At 32.4% G+C, this 21,797-nt stretch overlaps 1 protein-coding gene across 1 annotated transcript in view; it reads right to left on the bottom strand.

Moving 5' to 3' along the window:
- TNKS (tankyrase) overlaps positions 1 to 21,797 on the bottom strand; it is a 254,709-nt gene that overhangs the window by 44,607 nt on the left and 188,305 nt on the right. Inside the window, exons 9-13 of the mRNA XM_037831282.1 lie at positions 16,407 to 16,528; positions 14,789 to 14,880; positions 14,616 to 14,694; positions 7,761 to 7,932; positions 818 to 897 (exon numbers count right to left, since the gene is read on the bottom strand). Coding sequence (XP_037687210.1) covers positions 818 to 897; positions 7,761 to 7,932; positions 14,616 to 14,694; positions 14,789 to 14,880; positions 16,407 to 16,528 — 545 coding nt within the window. The remainder of the gene's footprint in view (positions 1 to 817; positions 898 to 7,760; positions 7,933 to 14,615; positions 14,695 to 14,788; positions 14,881 to 16,406; positions 16,529 to 21,797) is intronic.

Genomic DNA, 21,797 nt, shown 5'->3' with positions numbered 1-21,797 from the left:
TTTCTTTAAGTGATCTGTAAGCTATTGTAAAATGGAAGAAAGCTTGAAAGTGCCCCACATATTAAAACAAAAATAGAATTTGTTGCCTAGAAAAGTCATTTATTACCATTTAGTGTATGTCATCAAGGGTGCTAAAATTATGTTTTGTTAAAAATAACAAAACTATATCCCTTAATAAGAGGTGACAAAGTTTACTTCGTAAAAAGTATCCTGGCATGATTGTTAATACCAATTTTTGCAAATAGCTTTTCTTTAAAACAAAATGAAACAAAAAACAACACTCTACAAGCAACTTCCACCTCCAAACAAAAATCAAATCTCTTTCTTCTATCTTCATCCCTAAATGAATGATTCTAGAGGAAGATATTTATTTTTTTCAAAGCATATTTAATATTAGAATATAATTTTGCATTTGAAAACAAATTAAATCTGCAACATAGTTTCTATACCATAAGCTATAGTAAATAAAAAGTCGATAAAATTTTCTTGGTGAGATTTCATAAAAAAGAAAATTCATCTTCTGCATATAAATAATTCCAAATGGTTGAGGAACTCCTAAGAATGCTTTCTTAGAGAATACATGAGAATCTCTGGGAAAAAATTAAGAAACACTGTTTTAAACTTTATCATACTAATTCAGCCTAAACTATAAATTTGACCTAAAATCAAAGAGCTTTCACGTAATCAGAAGAAAAGTGACTAAAATGTGAGCATATGTATATGGTTTAAAGGATACAAGCATATATATATTTGGAAATCCTTCGTACTTAAAGATCTACCCTGCCCACCCCTTTTATTACTTGGAGAGCACTGTTACCTTCACAGTTTCCAAGTCTCCAGCTTTAGATGCTTCTAAGAGTCGATAGTCAACATCAGAAGTACGGATAGGTGTACTTTCTGCATAAAATAAAGGAATGATTACTATTGGTTCCTGAGGAATCAGAGTAGTTAAGTAGGGAAAATTACTTAGTGGTGAGTAGGAGTCAGAAATTTCTGAGATTGAATACAGCATTTTTCCAAACATGTTTCAGATAAGAAATAAGTGCTATATTACTTGAATCTACATCCATCTCATCATAAGCCAAAGTTAAATGATTTCTAAGACCCTCAAATCCCCCCCCATCCTTACTACCCTATCCTTCAAATTTCTGGTCAAAAATTTGGTACAGGGGAGTGACGAAACCTAGGACCATGAAATCAAGAATATCTTTATGATTCATTGCTTTTACAAAGTATTGTAGCAAAGCTTTGCCATAGATTTGTTATGTAAACCTAGGGAAGCTACTTAACTTTCAGTACTTTCAAGTTTAACCTTTCTTTTTGGCCTCAATTTATTCATATATAAAACTGAAGCCCTACTCCTTGAACCAGAGCAATCTTAGAAAGTATAATCAGAGAACAGAAAGACTTACTAAATACAGGCATTGTTTAATTCAAATTTCTTGAATGGCTTCTGGGAAATGCAATTCAAAAAGTCTGTATAATGGGTGATGTGACACAAATGCTAAATAGAATATAATTAAATCAGGCTGTTAGGTCTAGAAGTATAAGGCTAACAAATGATTAATTTGTGATTAATCCAATATAAACAAAGCAAAAATGCATGTTATATTGGCCCAAATAAATTGGGTTTTAAAAAAAAATTAATAATGTATCACCCAGAGTACATTCATGGTCATTAAATGTGGCTTTCACAATGCACATGTGCCTACACACTCATACAACACAAAAGGACTGAGGTCCAGGAGACCTGGATTTCAGACTGAGCTCTATTATCTGAGACATTGTACAAAGCACATAACAGCTTAGTTTTTGCACCTATAAAGTGAGGATTGGTTTCTTTCAAAGTCTCTTTCAGATTTAAGATTAAATTATCTTATGATCAGAGACACCTTTCTTCAGTCCACTTGTCAAAGTGGGAAGACCAAGTAATGCTATGAAAAGATCTTAGATTTCAGAAGAAATATTTCAGATCTTCCTAGACTAAAGCATGTTGTTCCAGAGACTTGCTTTTACAGAATAAGTTATGAGAACTCTTCCATGGAAGATAAACTGTATTTACATTATCATACTGAAATATTTAACAGATAAAATCATATACCATGCCCACGTGAGATTTATTTCAAGAATACAAGGATGGTTCAATATAAGAAAGTTAATTGATGCAATGCACAACATTATGAGAATGAAAGAAAAAAAATCCACATGATCATCTCAGTTGAACAGAACAGGCATTTGACAAAATCCAACATCCTTTCATGATAAAAACTCAGAAAACAAGGAATAGAAAGGAACTTTCTTAAAATGATAAAGGGTAAGAACAGGCATTTGACACAATCCAACATCCTTTCAGGATAAAAACTCAGAAAACTAGGAATAGAAAGGAACTTTCTTAACATGATAAAGGGTACTTAAGAAAAAGTTATAGCAAGTATCATAATCAATGGTGAAAGACTGAAAGCTTTCCTCCTAAGAAGAGAGAAGAGGCCAAGGATGCCTGCTGTTACCACTGTCTCTCAACGGTGTACTAGAAGCTCTAGTCAGAGCAATCAGGCAAGACAAAGAAATAAAAGGCATCCAAATCAGAAGGAAAGAAGTCAAATTATCCCTATCACAGATCTCATGACCCTATATATTGAAAATCCCCAAAAATCCAAAAAAAGTGACTAGAACTAATAAACAAATTCAGAAAAGTTGCAGGATACAAGATAAACATGTAGAAGTTAGTTGGGTTCCTATACATTAGAAATGAACAATCTGAAAAGGAAATCAAGAAAATACTTCTATTTACAATACCATCTAAAGGAAGAAAATACCTAGGAGTAAATTTAACCAAGGAGATACAAGACTTGTACATAAAACATGTAACACATTGCTGAGAGAAATTAAAGAAGACCTAAATAAATGTTCATGGATTGTAAAACAATATTGTTAAGATGTCAATTCTGCTTAAAATGATCTACAAATTCAATGCAATCCCTATCAAAATTCTAGCAAAATTTTTTCAGAAATGGAAAAGATGATCCTCAAATTTATATGGAATTGCAAGGGGCCCCATATAGCCAAAAGAATCTTGAAAAAGAAGAACAAAGTTGGAGGACTCATACTTTCTGATTTCAAAACTTACTTCAAAGCCACAGTAATTAAAACAGTGTGATACTGGCAATAAAGACAGACACACAGACCAATGGAATAGAATTAAGAGTCCAGAGTTAAATCCACATATCTGTGGCTAGTTTATTTTTGACAAGGGTGCAAAGCCCTTTCAATGGTGCTGGGACAACTGGAAACCTACATGTGAAAGAATTAAATATGGACCCCTACCTCTCACCATATACAAAAATTAATTCAAAATAGATCAAAGACTCAAAAATAAAAGCTAATACTAAAAAACTTTTACAAGAACACATAGGGCAATAACTTCAGGACCTTGTGGCTGGCAAGATTTGTACCAAAAGCAGCAAAAGAAAGAAATACATAAATGGATTTCATCAAAATTTAAAACTTTTGAGCAAAGGACATTACAAGAAAGTGAAAAGAAAACCTGCAGAACGGGAAAAAAAATATTTGGAAATCATATATCTGATAAGGGTTTAGTATCCAGAATATATAAAGAACTACAACTCAAAAACAAAAAGACAACCGAATTATAAAATGAGCCAAGGATATGAATAAAATCTCCAAAGATAATATTAAAATGGCCAATAAGTGTATGACAAGAGGTTCAACATCATTAGCCATAAAAGAAATGCAAATTAAAACTACAATAAGATATTACTTTATACCTACTAGGATGGCTGTTATTAAATAATAAACCTGAAAATAATTGGTTAGTGAGGATATGGATAAATAAGAACCCTTGAGCACTGTTGGTGGGACTATAAAATGTTACAGCCACTGGGGAAACAGTTTGGCAGTTTCTCAGAAAGTTAAACATAGAATTACCACACGACCCAGCAATTCCACTCCTAGGTAGATATACCAAAGAACTGAACGCAGGGACTTGGATAGATATTTGTACACCAATGTTCACTGCAGCATTATTCACAATATCCAAAAAGTGGAAGCAACCCAAATGTCTATCAACAAATGAATGGATAAAGAAAATGTAGTCCATACAATGGACTATTATTCCACCATAAAAAGAAGTGAAGTGCTGGTATATATTACAACATGGCTGAACCTTGAAGATACCATGTTGATAAAATAAGCCAGATATGAAAGGACAAACATTGTATGACTTCTCTTACATAAAATACTTACAATAAGCAAAATCATAGAGACAGAAAGCAGAATGGTAGTTATCTAGGATAGAGGGAGGGAGCAACAGGGTATTACTGCTAAATGAGTGTCAGTTTTGGGTAGGATGATGAAAATAGTCTGGAAACAGTAGCAATGTCAATGTACTCATGTCAAAGAATTGTCCACTTAAAATGGCTTAAATGATTGTTATGTATATTTTATCACAATTAAAAATAAGTATATAAAAAATGCTAAGATTATAGGGGGCAAGGAATGTTTGATATGAAGAAGTCTATGTTTGAAAAATCAAGAACTCTTCTTTAAAATGGAGAGCTATATTATACTTGTTAGTTTACAGAATCTTTGCAGAATCAGGTCTTGCTCAAATCTTTATACTGCTTTTCACATAGCGAACATTCAGAAAGCATTTGCTGAATTGATTTCCATGCTATTTTATATTGAGGTCAATGTGTATGTTAAATCATAGCTCCTTCTTTGGCTGCCCTTAATTTGTTCTTTCATGTCTCATTTGCCTCCATTCTAACTGCATGTGTACGATATTGCATTTACAAATGAAAAAATGTGTATATTTTGTGTCTATAACAGTGATTTTGGAAGTTGCTAAAATTCATTAAAAATCCTCTGGATATCTATAAATAACATTTTTAGTTTATCATTTCAACAAAACAAAATGACACTTGTTTATATATGTAAATTAAAAGTTTGGATATTTTTAGATTCTATCATTTGAAGGATCCAATAAATATAGCTGAATTTCTGAATTCTAAGAACTTTTTGAAATTGACATTTCTATCTTGATGCACTTGCAAGGGGTTTAACTTTTACAGTCAAGCATATTTCTAGGCAAATATAAGAATGTTTTTAAAAACTATAAAAAAGAAACTCTCAGTCTCAATCAATAAGTAGACAATAAAAAAGTTATTTAAAGAAACCCACTACGAAACAAATTGTAGAGCTCTGTGTCTATTATAAATCTTGAACAGGCTTGGAATGGATTTGTGTGAAGAAATAATGTGAATAAAGTAACAGATGAAAGGAAGTATATATAACACAGGAACTTTGTACAAAGTGATGCACAATTAAAAGAAGGGATATAAAAAATGAAATTGAAGGGGGAACATAGGCAAAAGAAAAGTAACTGAGATATGCAAAGTACTGTATTAGTAAAACCCTGTGTAAGCACACTGGCTTTGAGGAGTATGAAATGAAAGACGTCACCTAGGGTAAAAGGCTAGAAATGGCTTTCTAATATTTTCTCCAATCCTATTCTATTCACCAGAATAAAAACAAAACAAAACAAAACTGAAGTTTCAGAGGCTAGGAGGCAGTTTGTTATTTCAAAAAAATCTCTTGGAGACAGGCTGTTTAGTTAGTACTTCAGAATGGCCAACAGATCTTAGTGGCTTACTTTGATGTGCCAAAGCAAATGGGGATTTAAATGTTTAATTTCACTGTTATATGCACCCCAAATACTACCTATGTAAATGATGAGATGAAAGTAATGAAATTCCCATGCTAGGATATATACAATGAGAAGAATTCAGGCCAAGAGAAAAGATTTAGCCTAGAAGCAATGTCCAAAAGAATTTTCTGTGATGTTGGAAATACTCTTTATCTGTGCTGTCTCAGTAAGATAGCCACTAGCCATGAGCAGCTAATGAGCACTTGAAATGTGACCTAGTGTGACTGAGGAACTGGTTTTTAAATTTTATTTAATTAATTTAAATTTAGCCGTATGTAGCTACAGGCTACCAGATTGGACAAAGTAGGTATAGAGAAAGCAAGTCTAAAGAAAGAAATCGTATCTGCTGAAATGACGCTGATTTATAAAACTTTGCTTATATTATTCTCTTAACTCTGACATTAATTTTGGCAGAAATATTGCCAAAACTTTATAATTCAAACTTTATTTATCTAAACCATGGGTAACTACAGACTTGAAAGCTGAAAGTTCAGTTTCTAAAAGTGGATCTCAAATCTGGTGTAATAGGTGGTTTTAAATGAATCTGTAAAACGTTACCCAGAACAAAACCCCAACTTATTATACATCCTATATGACTGATGCATATACTTTCAAGAGTCATTATAGCTATTAACCTGGAATTGGATTAGTAAATCAGGTATAACTGAAAAGGTTAGCTAGTCCACAATCTGCAGACATTAGAAACACAAGTTCCTAGTAGAAATATTTGTTTAAAAAAAATTATGTTCTTTTTCAAAAAAGAAACCATTCTCATTTTTAAAAAAACCTTTCAAAGAGTAAAACATTATCACATAATGCTTTCCAGATCAAAGGGTAAAACACTGTCATATAATTCTTTTCAGATCAATGAGTAAAACATTATAATTCTTTCCAGATGAATAAAGAACATGAAGAATTAAATTAAAAAATTGCAGCACATTCTAAATTAAATGCTTAATTATCCAAATAATGTTTTATTTTACAAATCTATTTTTTAAAACAGAAATACCAAAATAATTGAAGAAAAGTATTTTATGTGATTCAGTATTTAATTAACAGAAGTCAAATGTTACAACAGCATTCACGCAGAAGACATTTAGAAAACATCAGATGAATCTACTCTGCTTAAATTTACTCAATCCTTATAAAAAGGGATACTGAGCCTGAGAAAGTTAAAAACTACTGGACTATAGGTAGGAAAAAGTAACCAGGACTTCTGACTCCCAGGCTATATAGACTTCTCCATTTTACTCTTCCAGTTTATGTCATTATATAGCAGATGCATTCGACAAATGAAATTAAAAGGATGGGAAAGAAGAATCCATAAAACTAAACTTCTTCTGTATCCAGTTCATCATTTTTCAGTAAGGAGACTGGGTTATTTCTTCTAATTTTGGGGCTTAGGAAACCAGTGCTTATATTTAAACAGTTTATGTTTGATCTTCCTCAATAAACTAAACAGATAAAATGTCTAACACTGCACTAGGTACGCTCTGTAACATTCGGCAAGAGGTTATAATTATATTAAATCAGGAAAAGACAAGATAATTTCATAATTGTGCAATGAGGTTAAGAAATACAAAAAGCAGGTCAGAATCTTACACATGTAGGAAGAATTAAAGGTCACTACCATGTGAATAATTTGTAATTTTCTCTATTTGATAAATTTTAGAGCTACCATAATATAATAGTTCATATGAGTTTTAGAGCTACCATAATACAACAGTTTAGGTAACCTAAAACTCACATAAACTGGTGATTATAACACCTATCATTCAGGTTTTACATTTAAAACTAAAAAAATTAAAGAGGGTATTTGCCTCCTTATCTTAACCCCTACCTTTCCCCACCAAAAAAAGGGAGATGGGGAGGGCCAGGCTCAACTGCAAGAAAGGAAAGGTAGGGGTGTGGGGGAGGGGAGACAAAGAAAACATTCCAAAGAACTACTTAAAAACAAGTAGTGCAAAGTTTTTCTGTATCAGTGAAAACAGAATAGAAAGCATAAAATAAAACACTGTTTTTATTTTAAACTCACCGCTCAGAATCTGCTGCACTGCTTCATTTCCCATCTGTGCTGCTGTAAAGCCTTGTAAGGAGATGATGGAGGGATCAGAGCCATAACTCAGCAGGAGGCGGCAGGTCTGCAGGTGACCTGCTAAGGCAGCTCTATGCAAAGCAGTCTGACCAAGGGTGTCTAGTGCATTCATCTGAAAAATCATTTGGCCGGCACATGTAATTGAGCAACTATTTTTGTTTCCTTCCACAACCTCAGCAAATAAATTCTTATAAGAAAAATCAATTGTCAAAGCTTTTTGAAAAATGCTACAGTCTATTCATTATTAACCTTCATGCACTGATTCTGAAGACATATCATCTTAGTTATCCTGTTCTGACGATCTTACTGAAAACTGCAACAAACCCCATCTCTTCCTGTTTACCCTCCACTTCCTACTGTTCCTGAAACAAGCAGAATGTAACAATGGTTGGGCAGGGACTCTTGTCTAGTGTTCACTGTCAGCCACATAGAAGGTGTTCATTAAATATTTTTGAATGAATGGATTTTACCAAACTTGCTCCCAGAATTTGAGAAAACTGAATGTGTAAGCAAAATTAGTCAAAGTAGTTGACTGCATTTCTTAATTTTAGGAGATACCTAATTACAAAAGAATACCCTAATTGAACTATAAAACACATTTATCCAAAAAATTATTTGAAGAATCCAATATTTCATTTTTGAAACTTTGAAGAGTTATGCCAAAAGAATAATTTAGCAAGTTTTAAGACTATTTAAAACAATGGTAAACTTTGGAATTATGTCCATAATTTGCTAAAGTCTAAGTGAATCTAACTTATCTTCTGGATTCCCCAACAAACACCTTTACTTCAGTCAGACCGAAGTTCATGTTCATTGTACCTGCTGCTTCTTTCAGAAAAGCCTTTCTTTTTGCTTTGCTGGACTGAGATCCAGTTCAAGCCTCACCTTTCCTAAGAAGTCTTCCTTGATCACTTGAAGCCTCAATGATTATCCCTTTCTGAACACATATACACTGGTAGTTTTTGTTTAACCAGTTAATTTATTGAGATTATGGACTGTATTACATAGGTTTTCTGGGTCCTCTAAAAAGCTCCTATTAAGGGCACATAGCAAATCCTCAAATATTTGGTGGTCTGTTATTAAAAACATTTTTGCTTGTCCACCAAAATGAGGTTAAGAAAGGATTCAAGACAATTAGTCTCCCTGTCTCTAATCTTTCATCATTGCTAGGAAGGTTGTCACACTCAGTCACACTTATTCAGGTAAGAATTCATCTAAATTCTCAATCTTATGTCACAATACTCACCATCAAATATTGGCATATTTAATTCTGTCACATTTGCCAGCAGAAAAATATGACTGTTTACACATGTACAACATAAATGCACTGCTATTAGCACGTACTGGTGGAAAACACAAGCCGCCAAACAAAATTTCTTGAGTTTTTCCATGAATATTGCTTTGTTACACCTTCACCACAGGAGAAAAACTAAAATTAAGAACACCTTACTCATTAACATTTTCTAGAAATATTCAATTATAGTGACGGAAATCCCCAATCAGTCTTGTTGAGTCATGGGAACATGGCTTGTGAATCACTACCGTAAGACAAAGAGATTTACCAAGTTATGTCTCTGCTCAAAATTAAGTGACCCTTCAGTGCCTTCAAATCAGGTTGAATCTCTTAGTGTATCATTTAAGACCATCATAATTTACTTCTATGCCACCTTCCTTACTATTCTTATTTTTCATTACAATCTGATAGGCCTGCTGTGCTCTAGCCTTATCAGAATACACTGGAATCCCACTTTTCAAAGGTGTTAGCTAGTTCCTAACATCAGTGCAAAAGGTAAAATTTGCCTTTGGTCAAAATTACCCTTCACAACACCACAGCAAGATGCTATAGTGGAGAAAGATGTAAAATTTCTCAGTAAATCCAACATCAGCCAGCAATTTTACCTCCAGAGTCTAAGTGGATCAACTGAATACCAGATAAACAACATACAGTATCTTTAAATATTAAAAACATACTATGTGTAATATAGAACTTGGTAGAACTTAGTGTAATATAGAAAAAAGCAGATTTACTTCTCCCATCTCTAACTTGCTCAGGAGCACATGCTCATGGAGTGAAATAGTGGGCAAAAACCACCTGATATTATTTAAATTAATTTTTCTTGTTCCTTTCCCTGATCTCTCTTTTGGAGGGGAAGTCCTGAGTGCAATTCCATTGTACAGTCTGTATTTTCATTTCTCTACCACGCTACTTTGACTAATACATATTCCTTCCCCTAGTATATACCTGTCAAAATTAAAAATAATTTGTTCACCTCCTATGTAACCTTTAAAAAAAAAAAAGAATGTGAAATACTCACTAAGCACCTATAAACATTAGAGTCTGTGTCTGATGCTATATGCAAATTGTAAGCTATTTAAAAGTAACAACCATGACTTAGTTTTAAATGTAACTCTTCCCTCTATTCTCACCCTCAAGAAATAAGGATGCCTAGGACATAGCTGGAGCTTCATAAATGTTTTCTGAATGAATGAAAAAAGTAAAATAATGTGTATTTATAAATTTATTAGAATTTATAAAAGAAAGTTTTCGCATTTAGCTAAAAAATTCCAACCATTTGATGAGGACTGACTGATAATCCTAGAAGGCTAAAAACTCAAATCTATTTATATACTGAAGCTTTATATCATCCCTATCATCTGTACATAAAAGACGTTTACGCATTCCTATAAGTGGCACTTTATTCTTCAAGTATTTCAGAAAAACCTAGTTTCCTTAGATAAAGTACAAGAAGACCAGTGTAATAGAAAATTCTTTCCTTTAGTAAATGCATATATATATTTTTATTATGGAAGAATAATTCTTTCCTTAAACTCTAAAAAGTATCACAGCAACAAAGGAGTATCTGTGGAGTGTTTTATCAGACAACAAAGCTAAAGCACTAGAAGTCACAGAAGTCAGTCAGTGATTAATGTGATAGAAGAAACAAAAAGAATGATAAAACTGGGTCACTTTGGTGAGACTCTGCAAAACCCACCTAGAAAGAAGCGGATAAAAGACTGGGAAATATTAAAGAGACATTCAAGAAGGGTGTTTGTGAGAAAGGATTATTCCTTACTAAAGGCAAATGACATAAATTTGTCAGATCCCCTATGTCTTGGGTCCCCAGGCTTCTTCCTCTGTGGTCAAAAGATGACCGCAGCAGCTCAATATATCATCTCCACACAACCATGTCCAAGGCCAAAAAGGAAGTTTCATACATCTATTTGAAAAGAGAAGAAACTTTTTCCAACTGACTTCTCATTATGGCTGGGGTCAGAAATATATCCTATGCCCTATATCAATCACTAGTGAGCAGAATAAGACTACCAGAGCTGGTTCAGATCTGGCCTCCCCTGAAGCATTTGGCCTCCCATACATGAACAAGAGAGTTCTAGAAAAGGAGTTGGCAAACTATGACCAGTGGGTGAATTCTAATCAGCTAGCTAAGAATGGTATCTACATTTTTAATGACTACATAAAAGTACCTACATAACAACCATAATTTTGTCTCTTAGCCCACTAAAATATTTACTATCAGTATCTTCAAGAAACTTTGCTGACCCTTGTTCTAAACAGCAAGAAAGAAGGGAGAAAACAATTATTGAATGGGAAATCTATCTGCTTGAGTCATTAAAGATCTTAAAATTGATTCAGAATAAACAAAATTTAAGGTTTCATTTCAAAGTAATACCGTTAGTTCTCAGTAAGCAATTTCCACCTTTCTCTTCCTTCTTCATTACCAAAGCCACTAAACTGGTTCAGAATTAGCTTCAGGTTAGGTAATTCCATTAAAATAATTGCAGTAAATTCCAAACTGTATTTCCTGCAGTTATCTAGCACACAGTCTTGGTCATTTTGTATCTCAGTATTTGTTCAGTTAGTGGATCAAGACAAATTAAATTATAAAGGCTATATTATATATATATATATATCTTATATAAAAATTTAAATAATTAAAGGGCTATACATAGTATACAAGTGTTTGAGAAGACAAACACGGAAAAAATGTTCACACTAATAATCAAAGCATTGTTTGTGTACCAGGCACTATGCTACATATTATATATTAGGTCATTTGATGTCTACAAAAACACCTGTAGACATACCCACAAACCACTGATGAGTCATTCGAAGCTCAGGGATGGTAAGTCCAAGGTCACAAAGCTATAAAGTAGAGGATTCTAAACTGAAAAGCATTTCCCAACTCTGAGGGATATCCTGCTGCCTTGGAACCAGGGATGACTGAACAGAAGGATGGGCAATTGGTATCTACTGGTTCATAACCCAGATTAAATGATTCTTTTCCCTTTTATAGTGCCTAAGAGCAGAAGTTCTCAATGTAGCTGAACTCTAGTAGACAGATTAGGGAGGATACATTAATCTAGAAGTGATTCTATATCATTGGCAGGGGGGTTAAAACTATACATATGACCCAGTGCGGAAATGAGATGTTATTGGTGAGAATGCACTGTGCACTTGAAAGGCAGAAAAATACTGAGAAACACAAACCTAAGAGTAATGCTGACTAGGATAGTTTATAAAATAGTCTTATTTTTCATTGAAATTTTTATGAAACAAAATGAATCATGGGATACAACAAATAGATATTATTTTCCCCAAATGGAGAATACTGTTCTTAGTTTTTCAAGAAACACTATAAATGCCATAAAAGATCTTAAAAAATAGGTCAATGATAAACATATGATGCTTGTATGTATAGCAGAAAGCCCACTCTGCTTAGTATTTTCTGCTTGACAGAGCAACAAGACATAATTTATATTAAAAAAAAATGTAGTAGTTGTAGCTACAAAATAGCTAATAAATCTGTTGAGCTATGTTCTCTTTCATTCCATCTTATTCTGATTTTTAAATTAAAGACATTCATCTATGAAAGCAGTAATATAAAGTTTGGGATCGCACCCTATGAGTAAAATACGTTTTGAGAAACCTCTCAATATATATATTTACAAATTTCAAGCAAGTAGTGTTGCACTAATATATTATAAATGTATATAAAACATATAAAAATAGAAATTACAAAGCATGAGCTAGACATGAAATAAACATTAAACATTTTTGAAATATTTTAATTACTAGTGATACAAAATAACTTTTGGCTCTACTTTCAAAATGTCTTAAAATCTTATGAAAAATTGTGAATCAGACTCAAGTTTATTTTTCTAGTTGGTTTCAATGGCTGGATGAGCTGAAAAAGACCTCACATAGGTATGTAAAGCCAATGGAAGAACTGCATGGTTAGCTATACCTACTAAATCAGTTTTTAACATGTGCTACTAATTATGCTAAGGTTTTAACTGAGATTCTACTAGTAAAATTCCATCTTTTCTGGAGTTCTTGTAAATTTATTAGGAGGTGTTGCATTATAATATTTCATAGGTTCAAAACCACCTAAATACAAAATAAGACTTTTAAACAGGTTAGAAAATTCTGTTTTCAAGTTTTAAAATTATACAGATATGATGACTGGGTGAAGCATTTATACCATTTTCCAGCAACATAAAAAAACATCGGACATTTCCTAGGAATCTATTTCAAAATGATCTCTTATGTTTTCAAGTTTCCTTTAAAAAGCAGTTATACTGTCATTCACTCTAAAAAAAAAAAGATGTAACTTTTACCTTTAAGGGTTTCTTAAAAAAAAAAAAAAAACTATTACATACAAATAATAGTGATCTGTCATCACAAAGCTATCAGAAAATTTTGAACCTTCCTATTTTCATAAAATAAAAATGCACAAAAAGTATAATTCCTTAAAATACCATCCCATGATATAACCTGAAAATCTCTGTATGATATAAAAGATTGTCACTGTCACTCCCTCTTATTACCAAGTATAGTATTTATAAAGTTTCTACCATTTAGAATAACATCCACAAATCCATTCATCTGAACATACATAAACTACAATAAGTTACAACATGTTGAATGGATCTGCCATTGTCAACCCCTCCAGACCACGAAATTCCTATTCTTCTTCAGGAAACCTTGGCATCTGACATGATTCAGACCAGCTGACACACAGTCCTCATAAAGGTGTCAGCATCAATCTCTATTAAATATTAGTAAATCATAATCCCTTTATATTAAAATTAAAATAAATTAAAATTCCAGTACCCAATAGCCTGTCTTGTATGTTCCACAATAAATGTGTACCCTCCTTTGGAGATGACTGCTTTACAATATACACCATCGAAAATTTAAAAATTTAGAAGCCCCAGTCACCTCTGAAAAACAACCAGTTTGCTATCTTGCTCCCTCAAAGATGCACAGTTTCAAATAATGCCATTTGGATGAATGCTAATAAAAATTATTAATTTCGTATTTCTTTAATATATAGGCTATTCAAGAAAATTATTATCATTAGCAATAAGAAGCACAAAAGTTCTGTAAATAAATATCTCAGAAATTTTTAAGTAGAGGTATTTTTTTACCATCTGTTACATAAATAATTTTCTGACAAAGCTTGAAAATATATAATTGACTTTAAATAATATTAACTTAATGTAAAATTGAGATCTATTCCAAATGATAAAATTGTAGGTACATTTTACTTGCTTTGTAGAAAAATGACATCAAAGTACAAAGAAACACAAGTTACTTTTATTACTAATAAGTTTTAAATCAGCTTAAAAGAATCTATGAATTCAAATACAAGTTATTAGTCCTTTATAAAACTAATTTCTTCAAAAAAAAAAATTAAGACAAAAGTAGCACTCTTAAAAGTAGCTAGCTACTTAAGGCAAAGTTTGGCACTTTATTTCAGGTGTGTGCCTTACCTTTGCTCCATGCTTATGCAGAACTTCCATGACATCATTATGAGCTCTTTCTGCTGCAACATGCAGAGGAGTCATGAAACTATGGAGAGGAGAAAAGAAAAGGTAATTTTACTTCTAACTTTATTGCATTTCTTTTTTAAGAAGTAAACAACTCCTTCTGTAATTACACTTACTCTTTATTTTTTTCATTAACATTTGCTCCTTTTCTAAGTAACAATTCTGTCACTTGTTTTCTTTTGGGATGTAGAGAGGCCACAGCACAGTGCTATAAAATAAACACAACTAAGTTAATAAAATAGATTTCTATTTAAAAGTAGATATCAGAATTAAATAACATCTGCTGACTATTAGAACATATTGCATCAAAGAACAGCAGAACTTAATATATTTTAAATTATGGAGATAATAATCTCTTCTGAATACAATGGAAATATAAAGCATAAGCCTTTAATAGAAGGTGAAACTATGCTCTTAGTTAAACATTAATAGAGAATTCATTCCTTTTCTGTTAGCCAATAAATAATTATCCACTATGTATTCTATTCAAGGCATCAAAATGCTGCTACTCCAAAGCTACAAAAATCAATAACTAAATTACTTAATCTTTCATTAGGCTGTCAGCCACATAGTCAATATTTTTCAAATGTTTCCACAGAGGTATTTGCAGCAGTACAAGAGAATAAGCCTATATGGCCCAAGGACTGGCAAGACGGTGAGAGACCTGAAGCAGCTTATGGGAGGAAGCATTCTTAGAAATTTTGTGTTTTATACTACTATTTACACAATTTTTGTATCCTACACCATTTTATATTAACTTTTATATAAAATTTAAAAAGTAAAAAATTAATACTAAATAAAATGAATACTAAACTGAATACTAAACGAAAACTCAATGAATACTAAAATGAATACTAAAATGAATACTAAATAAAATGAACTGTACAGGAAAGCTAGTCAGGTTTATCCTATGGTTTTGAGAACTTTCTGGCATAATGCTATGTAACTTGAATGTATAGGAACCAAAGTTTGAGAGTCAGGAATTTAAATGCACATACAGTTGGCCCATTTCAGTTTTGTGAATCTCTTATTGTTTTCCGCAGATATTGACTAAAGTCTGACTTTCTCTTTGTACTGGATATGTATGATAATGTTGACCAAGCATATTAAGAGGTCTGCAAAACTGGCATCACATATGCATAAATTCTGAATGCAGGAATAATCAACAGTCTTATACCTGAACCTTAATGTGGTCAATGAAAAGGAAAATGAATTAATCTTTTTGAAAGTGCCTTAGAATTTAAAACATGAATAGTTTTAAAGATAATTTAACAATCCAGAATAGACAATTCATAATCTTATAATTTTCCAGAACAATGCAATTAGTTCTTTGAATACAACTGCTCAAAAGGATGATGCAAATATCTTTTAAAATACACTTTAATCTTCTACAGGAAACAAATGTGATATTTACCTAGCAACTAGAAGAAAAAGAAGATTCTTCAGGGAAAACCACATCTTAAATTTTATAAATGCATTGGCCACAAGGCAGCCTTGTTATAATAAAGTTATATAAAGACAAAGGCAAAAAATAATTCCCAAACTGAGAATGAGCAAATGTCTATTTCCTCACCTACAAAAAGAATTAACTAACCCCCAATCCAAATTTAAAAATCAATGCAACCAACATTAAAATGCAAATTCCTGGCATTTCAGATACAGAAGTGACTAAGGTCACATTAAGGTCGTATTTTGTGCTTATCTCAAGGAAATGCATTAACACTAAAATCTTACCAGTGCTGTTTCATGAGACTGAGGTTGTTTGAAATTAATGATTTCCAAAGCAAGTGTTTTCTTAACTTTGGCTAGGTCTGCTTCTCTGGCTGCTTGTAATAAAGAATGACCTTTAAATTCATCTGTTAATGGAAAAAAAAATTGACATAAAAAGATTTAACATTTATAAAAATCTTTAGCATTATTTTAAATAAGCATGAAAATGACTAATTTTACATATTCCTCTATTTCAGCAACTGCAGCAATATGACAATATAAGGGTAAGGATGAGGGTGTAGATTATTGAAAAATTTTGAAATATGTATGCTCTGAGATAAGATTGTTTCTTACTCTTTAGAGTTCATAAAGATACAAGTAAAAAAGACATTCACTGAAGCAAAGTTTTATAATTAAGGCAACCTAAATGTTCACCAAAAGGAAGTAAGTTAAGTAATTTGCAGAATACTCATATACTGGAATACTTAACAGCTCTTAAATGAAAGCTGTTAAAAGAAAATTTCAAGTAGCAAGAGTAAGGATGAACTGATCCAATTTTAGTGTGTGTTATTAGTAATCCTACTATTATCACAATCACAATTAAATATAAATGGTGGAATGGAAAAAAGATATTTAGAGAAATTCACTGAAATATTAATAGTGATTAAGAGGGAAGAACTGAGTTACAGGAGAAGTGTCAAAGTTCGAAAAAATTTCAAAGAACATTTAATATTCTATTTAGTATTTTCACAAGCAGGTAAGAGAATTTTTAGAAAAGCCATTTGAAGTTGCATAAATAGAGTCCAATAAGATGTAGTCCTATTTACTATTTTACAAGTTTTGGTTTGTATTTTGAGATATGTACTTGTTAACAAAAAGCTGAAAATTGTTTAAAAAGATGCATGTGATATAATTAAAAAGAAGGTGGTAAAACTTATTATGGAAAATTAATATTCATAACATGCCTAAAAGTTTCTCTTTCTAAACACATTTTGAAACAAGAATGAGAGCTACTTTTTCAGTATATTCAGCCCTTAATACCTGCAGATTCTAACCTATCTTGTGTATTTGGCTTCGTAAAAATAACAAATGAAAAACAGACAAGGGAAGAGCAGAAAACTCATGTGTAATGAGAATGCTCTAATGATGAGAATGATCAAAATAATGTTTTTGCTTCCTACATAATTTTCTTAAGAAGAATTCTGTACATGGAAGCACCTAGTGCAAAGCAGATTACATTGCTTTATATTGGTGATGAAAACTGCAGTTAGGGAAGGGACTTTAAGTCCTTTTCTTCAGTTAATTTCTTGGCAGAATTGTATTTAATGAAATAAAGAAGAAGGTGGTTGAGAAGTATGCAAATTAAGGGAATGCTCACTTTATAAAACTATACAAAAATTTAATGTCTATATTGGAATAAGGCAGGCTAGTAAAATACAATGTAAAAACTTGTAATAATACTCTTAATTTGCAAAAAAAAAAAATGGTGGTGGGGTCAAACGATAACATGAAAACAAGCTTGGCTCAGGGTATAAATTTTAAAATGTACAGTAGAAAAAAGACAAAATTTTACGTTTTGAGTTCAGTCAAATTCAATTTAATAAACTTCTTGTGCACATACTATGTGCAGTGCATTGAATTAGGTTGGGGGTAGGTAGATACATAGGCCCAAACACACATACTACCAACACATTTTTAATAGGTGCAAGGCATCGTGCAGGTGCCAAGAAAACAAAGAATAATAAAACCAAAGATCTTTCTCTTTAAGAACTTGAATTTTATTGACAAACAGACATATCCATATGAATGATATAATGCAAGATAACATACTTTAAGAGTCATATGGATAGGAGAGAGAATAAATGCACTACTAAAAGGATTCATTACGAAGACATTTGCCTAGTTGCAATCTGGTTTGTGTTAGTCTGTAATCTGGTAGATTCACCTGTTCAAGTACCAAAATAAGTTTAAATTTCCACTTAAACCAGATAAAAATACAGGAACGTGTCTTGCTTTAAAATAAACTAGTTTAAAGCTTGCTTAAACATAGATGATTTTAGCATCATTTTGACTATGCCTTCTCATTAAGTTATCACTTAGCAATAATTTTCTCAAGTGTTTAAATTCAGTTATCTGATTCTTAGGAATCCAGATGTAAAACAGAATACCAACAATGGATCAGTTAAAAATTATGCAGGCGAAATGTGGCTCAATTTAAACCTGAAATGCTCAAATGTAAAATTAAACGCATCTCAGTATTTGATATGGCAACTAAATGTAACGTGGTATCCTGAATGGGATCCTGGGACAGAAAAAGGACTTTAGGTAAAACTAAAGAAATATGAATAAAGCACGCATTTTAGTTAGTAAGAATTATCAATATTGGTTTATTAATTGTGACAAATATATACTATTAATTAAGATAATGGGGTTGTGTATGTGGGAACTCTATATTATCTTCGCAACTTTTCATTATTTTTTTTTTACTCAGCAATTCCACTTGTAGTAATTTTATGCAACAGCAAATCCATTTGTAGAAATTTCACTGCACAAATACACACACATACACAAAATGACTGAACAAGGATAACTTTATCAATATTACAATGAGAAATGTTTCACTGTATACCTTTAAGACATTTTGAATATTGTGAATATATTATACACACATGAACATTTTTTAAAGGAGCAAAGACATATTCTACATAGTTACATACTTAATGTTAAAATATTTTCTGATACTTTTTCTGTACTGGAACTCTCCTCTAACAGTAATTTATATGGAACCAGTATATAGAGAAACATTTTAACTGGAGCAGATGGGAAAACCTCTTCTTAAACCCAACTCATAAAAAGCAGCAGTAACAGCCAAGTTTTGGTAAACCCCAAGTCCAGAATCAAGAAATTCCCACTTACACTCAAGAAAGCAGGCAGCACAGGATGATTAGGACACAACACAGCACACAGCAATCAATGGGATGCAAGTCAATTTAGCTACGGGCTCTCGGCCATTTGCTGTTTCTTAAAACATTGCCTATCCAAAAAGAGAGATGTTGGAGTGTTCAAAGCAGATCGCTTCTCCTTCCCCATTAAAATTAATCTTTTCATTAATTTCTTGCTCCTCTTCACACAGTCAGGGTGCAACATATTATCTTCTACATCTGCAGATGGGAAAGTGCAGGCTGGTAAGAGAAAGAGAGAGATCATCCTCTTGGGAGTGTCAGGTACCCAGGCCTGCTCTGCATGGAACTGCAGGTAAACCCAACCCATGGAGAACTCTGGCGTGGAGCACACATCATCTGACAACAGAGAACTGAAGCAAAAAGGTCTCAACAGAAGTAGGAATGGGACATGAATTCACAGTCTCAGGCTGAGCTGCTCTTGCAGCAATTCTTGTCGAGATGCCAATATTGCCTCCTGAGCTGAAGTTATCACTTCAACTCTATTAGCCATTTCTTCTCTCTCCTTCTCTTACAATTTTTCTGATCCTTTGCTGTCTTGGTCATCACCTTGCATTTCTTCGAACATGACTGTAACTTAGCCTCCCCTGGTGTGTCAGGAATATCCTGTTTTTGCTCAGGGTAAACATGTTGCTGGAGCCTCAGATAAACCTCTATTTTCGGGCTGTCGGTACTCAAAATTTTGGCACCACTTCTGCAAAGTGTCCTGGTCTATCTTATTAATTGGGGGCAAAATGGTCGGCAAGGGAAGCATTGGTACTTTAGGTTTTGAGCAAGCTTTGAATTGTTCATTCATCTGAGGAAGATGAACCTTCTCCTTTTTCGCAGACTTCTTTGGTTTAACTTGTGCAGTTGAAGTACTTGGTTCCATTTGATGCTCCTCTTGTGGTTCCTCTTTTATTGGAACTAATGTGACTACCACGTGTTCCTCTTCTAATTCCTCTTCAAAGATATTTTTTTCGCTGCTATCACAATTCGAGTATGCCATTTCCAGGAACACATAGGTGAAGGCTATGTCAGCAATGTCACTATTCAGTATTTTAAAGTAAAAAGTTTATTAAAAAAAAAAAACAAAACATCACTATTTGGGAAGATTATGTCTACCACATAAAATATCTCTCATTTAAACTTGGGCAAGTGATTATACTTGGGCCAAAACATACAGAAGAAATAAAAACATGACTGAAATCCTTACATATGTTTTGAGTCTGAAGATTTAATTAAAGTACCACTAAAACATACTAAATAACTGTCAATAAATTAAACCTCAATTATGCTTATTTATATTTCGTAGGATAAAATGTTTCCATGCCAACACATCATGCTAGGAGAGACTAAAATCTCCTAAGAGCAATAGAAATTTCTAAGGATTCATTTAGAAAAACACAAGCATTCAGATACACTCAAGAACTTTATGGCACATGTGAGTTGAATTGTTCCTGTTTCAATATAAATGCTTTATCTGGAATAACAAAGTTTTATTATATTCTTTTAGAAAACATTTAATTGTAAATTTAAGTAGCGTTACAGAAACAAAATCTCCTTTATAAAAATGAAACAAAGAAGTCAAAAGGAACAAGGACTGAATAAATAAATATATTCTTGGTATACTGGTGTATCTTGGTATTTGGCAGAAGGTTTTCAATATATGACTCTTCAAAGAATGAATCAATCAGTGAAGCAATAGTCAACCTTTAATCATAAAGGCAAAGTATTAGAGGCCTGACTTGCTAGGTAATTCACCAACAAACCAACCTGAAATATCCCAAACTAGAAAGACAATTTATGAGTCTCAAAAGCAAAGCTCTTTCTTTAGTAATAAACGATAAGTAGGTTTGAGATAGGAATGACTGATTCGACCCAATTATAAGTGGATATTCTTTAAAAATGAAATTAAATTATTAAAATGTGCTCTTAAATACGTGTTGCCGAAAAGAAGTATTCTCATGGGATTTAAAATATGATTTGTGAATATTAAGACTGGCTCTGAATGAGGGCAAAGTTTGCATATTAAAATCTTATTCTATGATATATAATAGCAATACACCTTTATTATTGATATTATCTTATCCACAACATAAAATCTACTTAAAAGAGATTAACAAGGACACAATTTTTATCAAACAACCCAAATAAAGGTTAAGCATCCAGAAATTGAGATGTGAACACAAAATGCCTCCATTCAAAGGAGCCAGAAGAGGAGCTGACAGTAAAGGACCATGTGAGAATTTTTGAAGGTGATGGAACTAAGGTGGGATAATGAGAAATGTTATCACATAGGACAGCAGACCCAATTCTTCTATCCCTGGAGACTAGATAGGAAATTAATACAATGTTTTCCAAAATTCATCCATTCATAAAATAAATAACATAGACTCTATGTTGCAAGACCACACAAAGTCTATGCACTAAAAAGGATGAATTAAAATATATGAAAATTATATTTTAATTTAAA

This window comes from Choloepus didactylus, chromosome 3, assembly GCF_015220235.1.
Source record: "Choloepus didactylus isolate mChoDid1 chromosome 3, mChoDid1.pri, whole genome shotgun sequence".
Taxonomy (NCBI): domain Eukaryota; kingdom Metazoa; phylum Chordata; class Mammalia; order Pilosa; family Megalonychidae; genus Choloepus; species Choloepus didactylus.
This window is presented reverse-complemented; position numbering and strand designations above follow the sequence as displayed.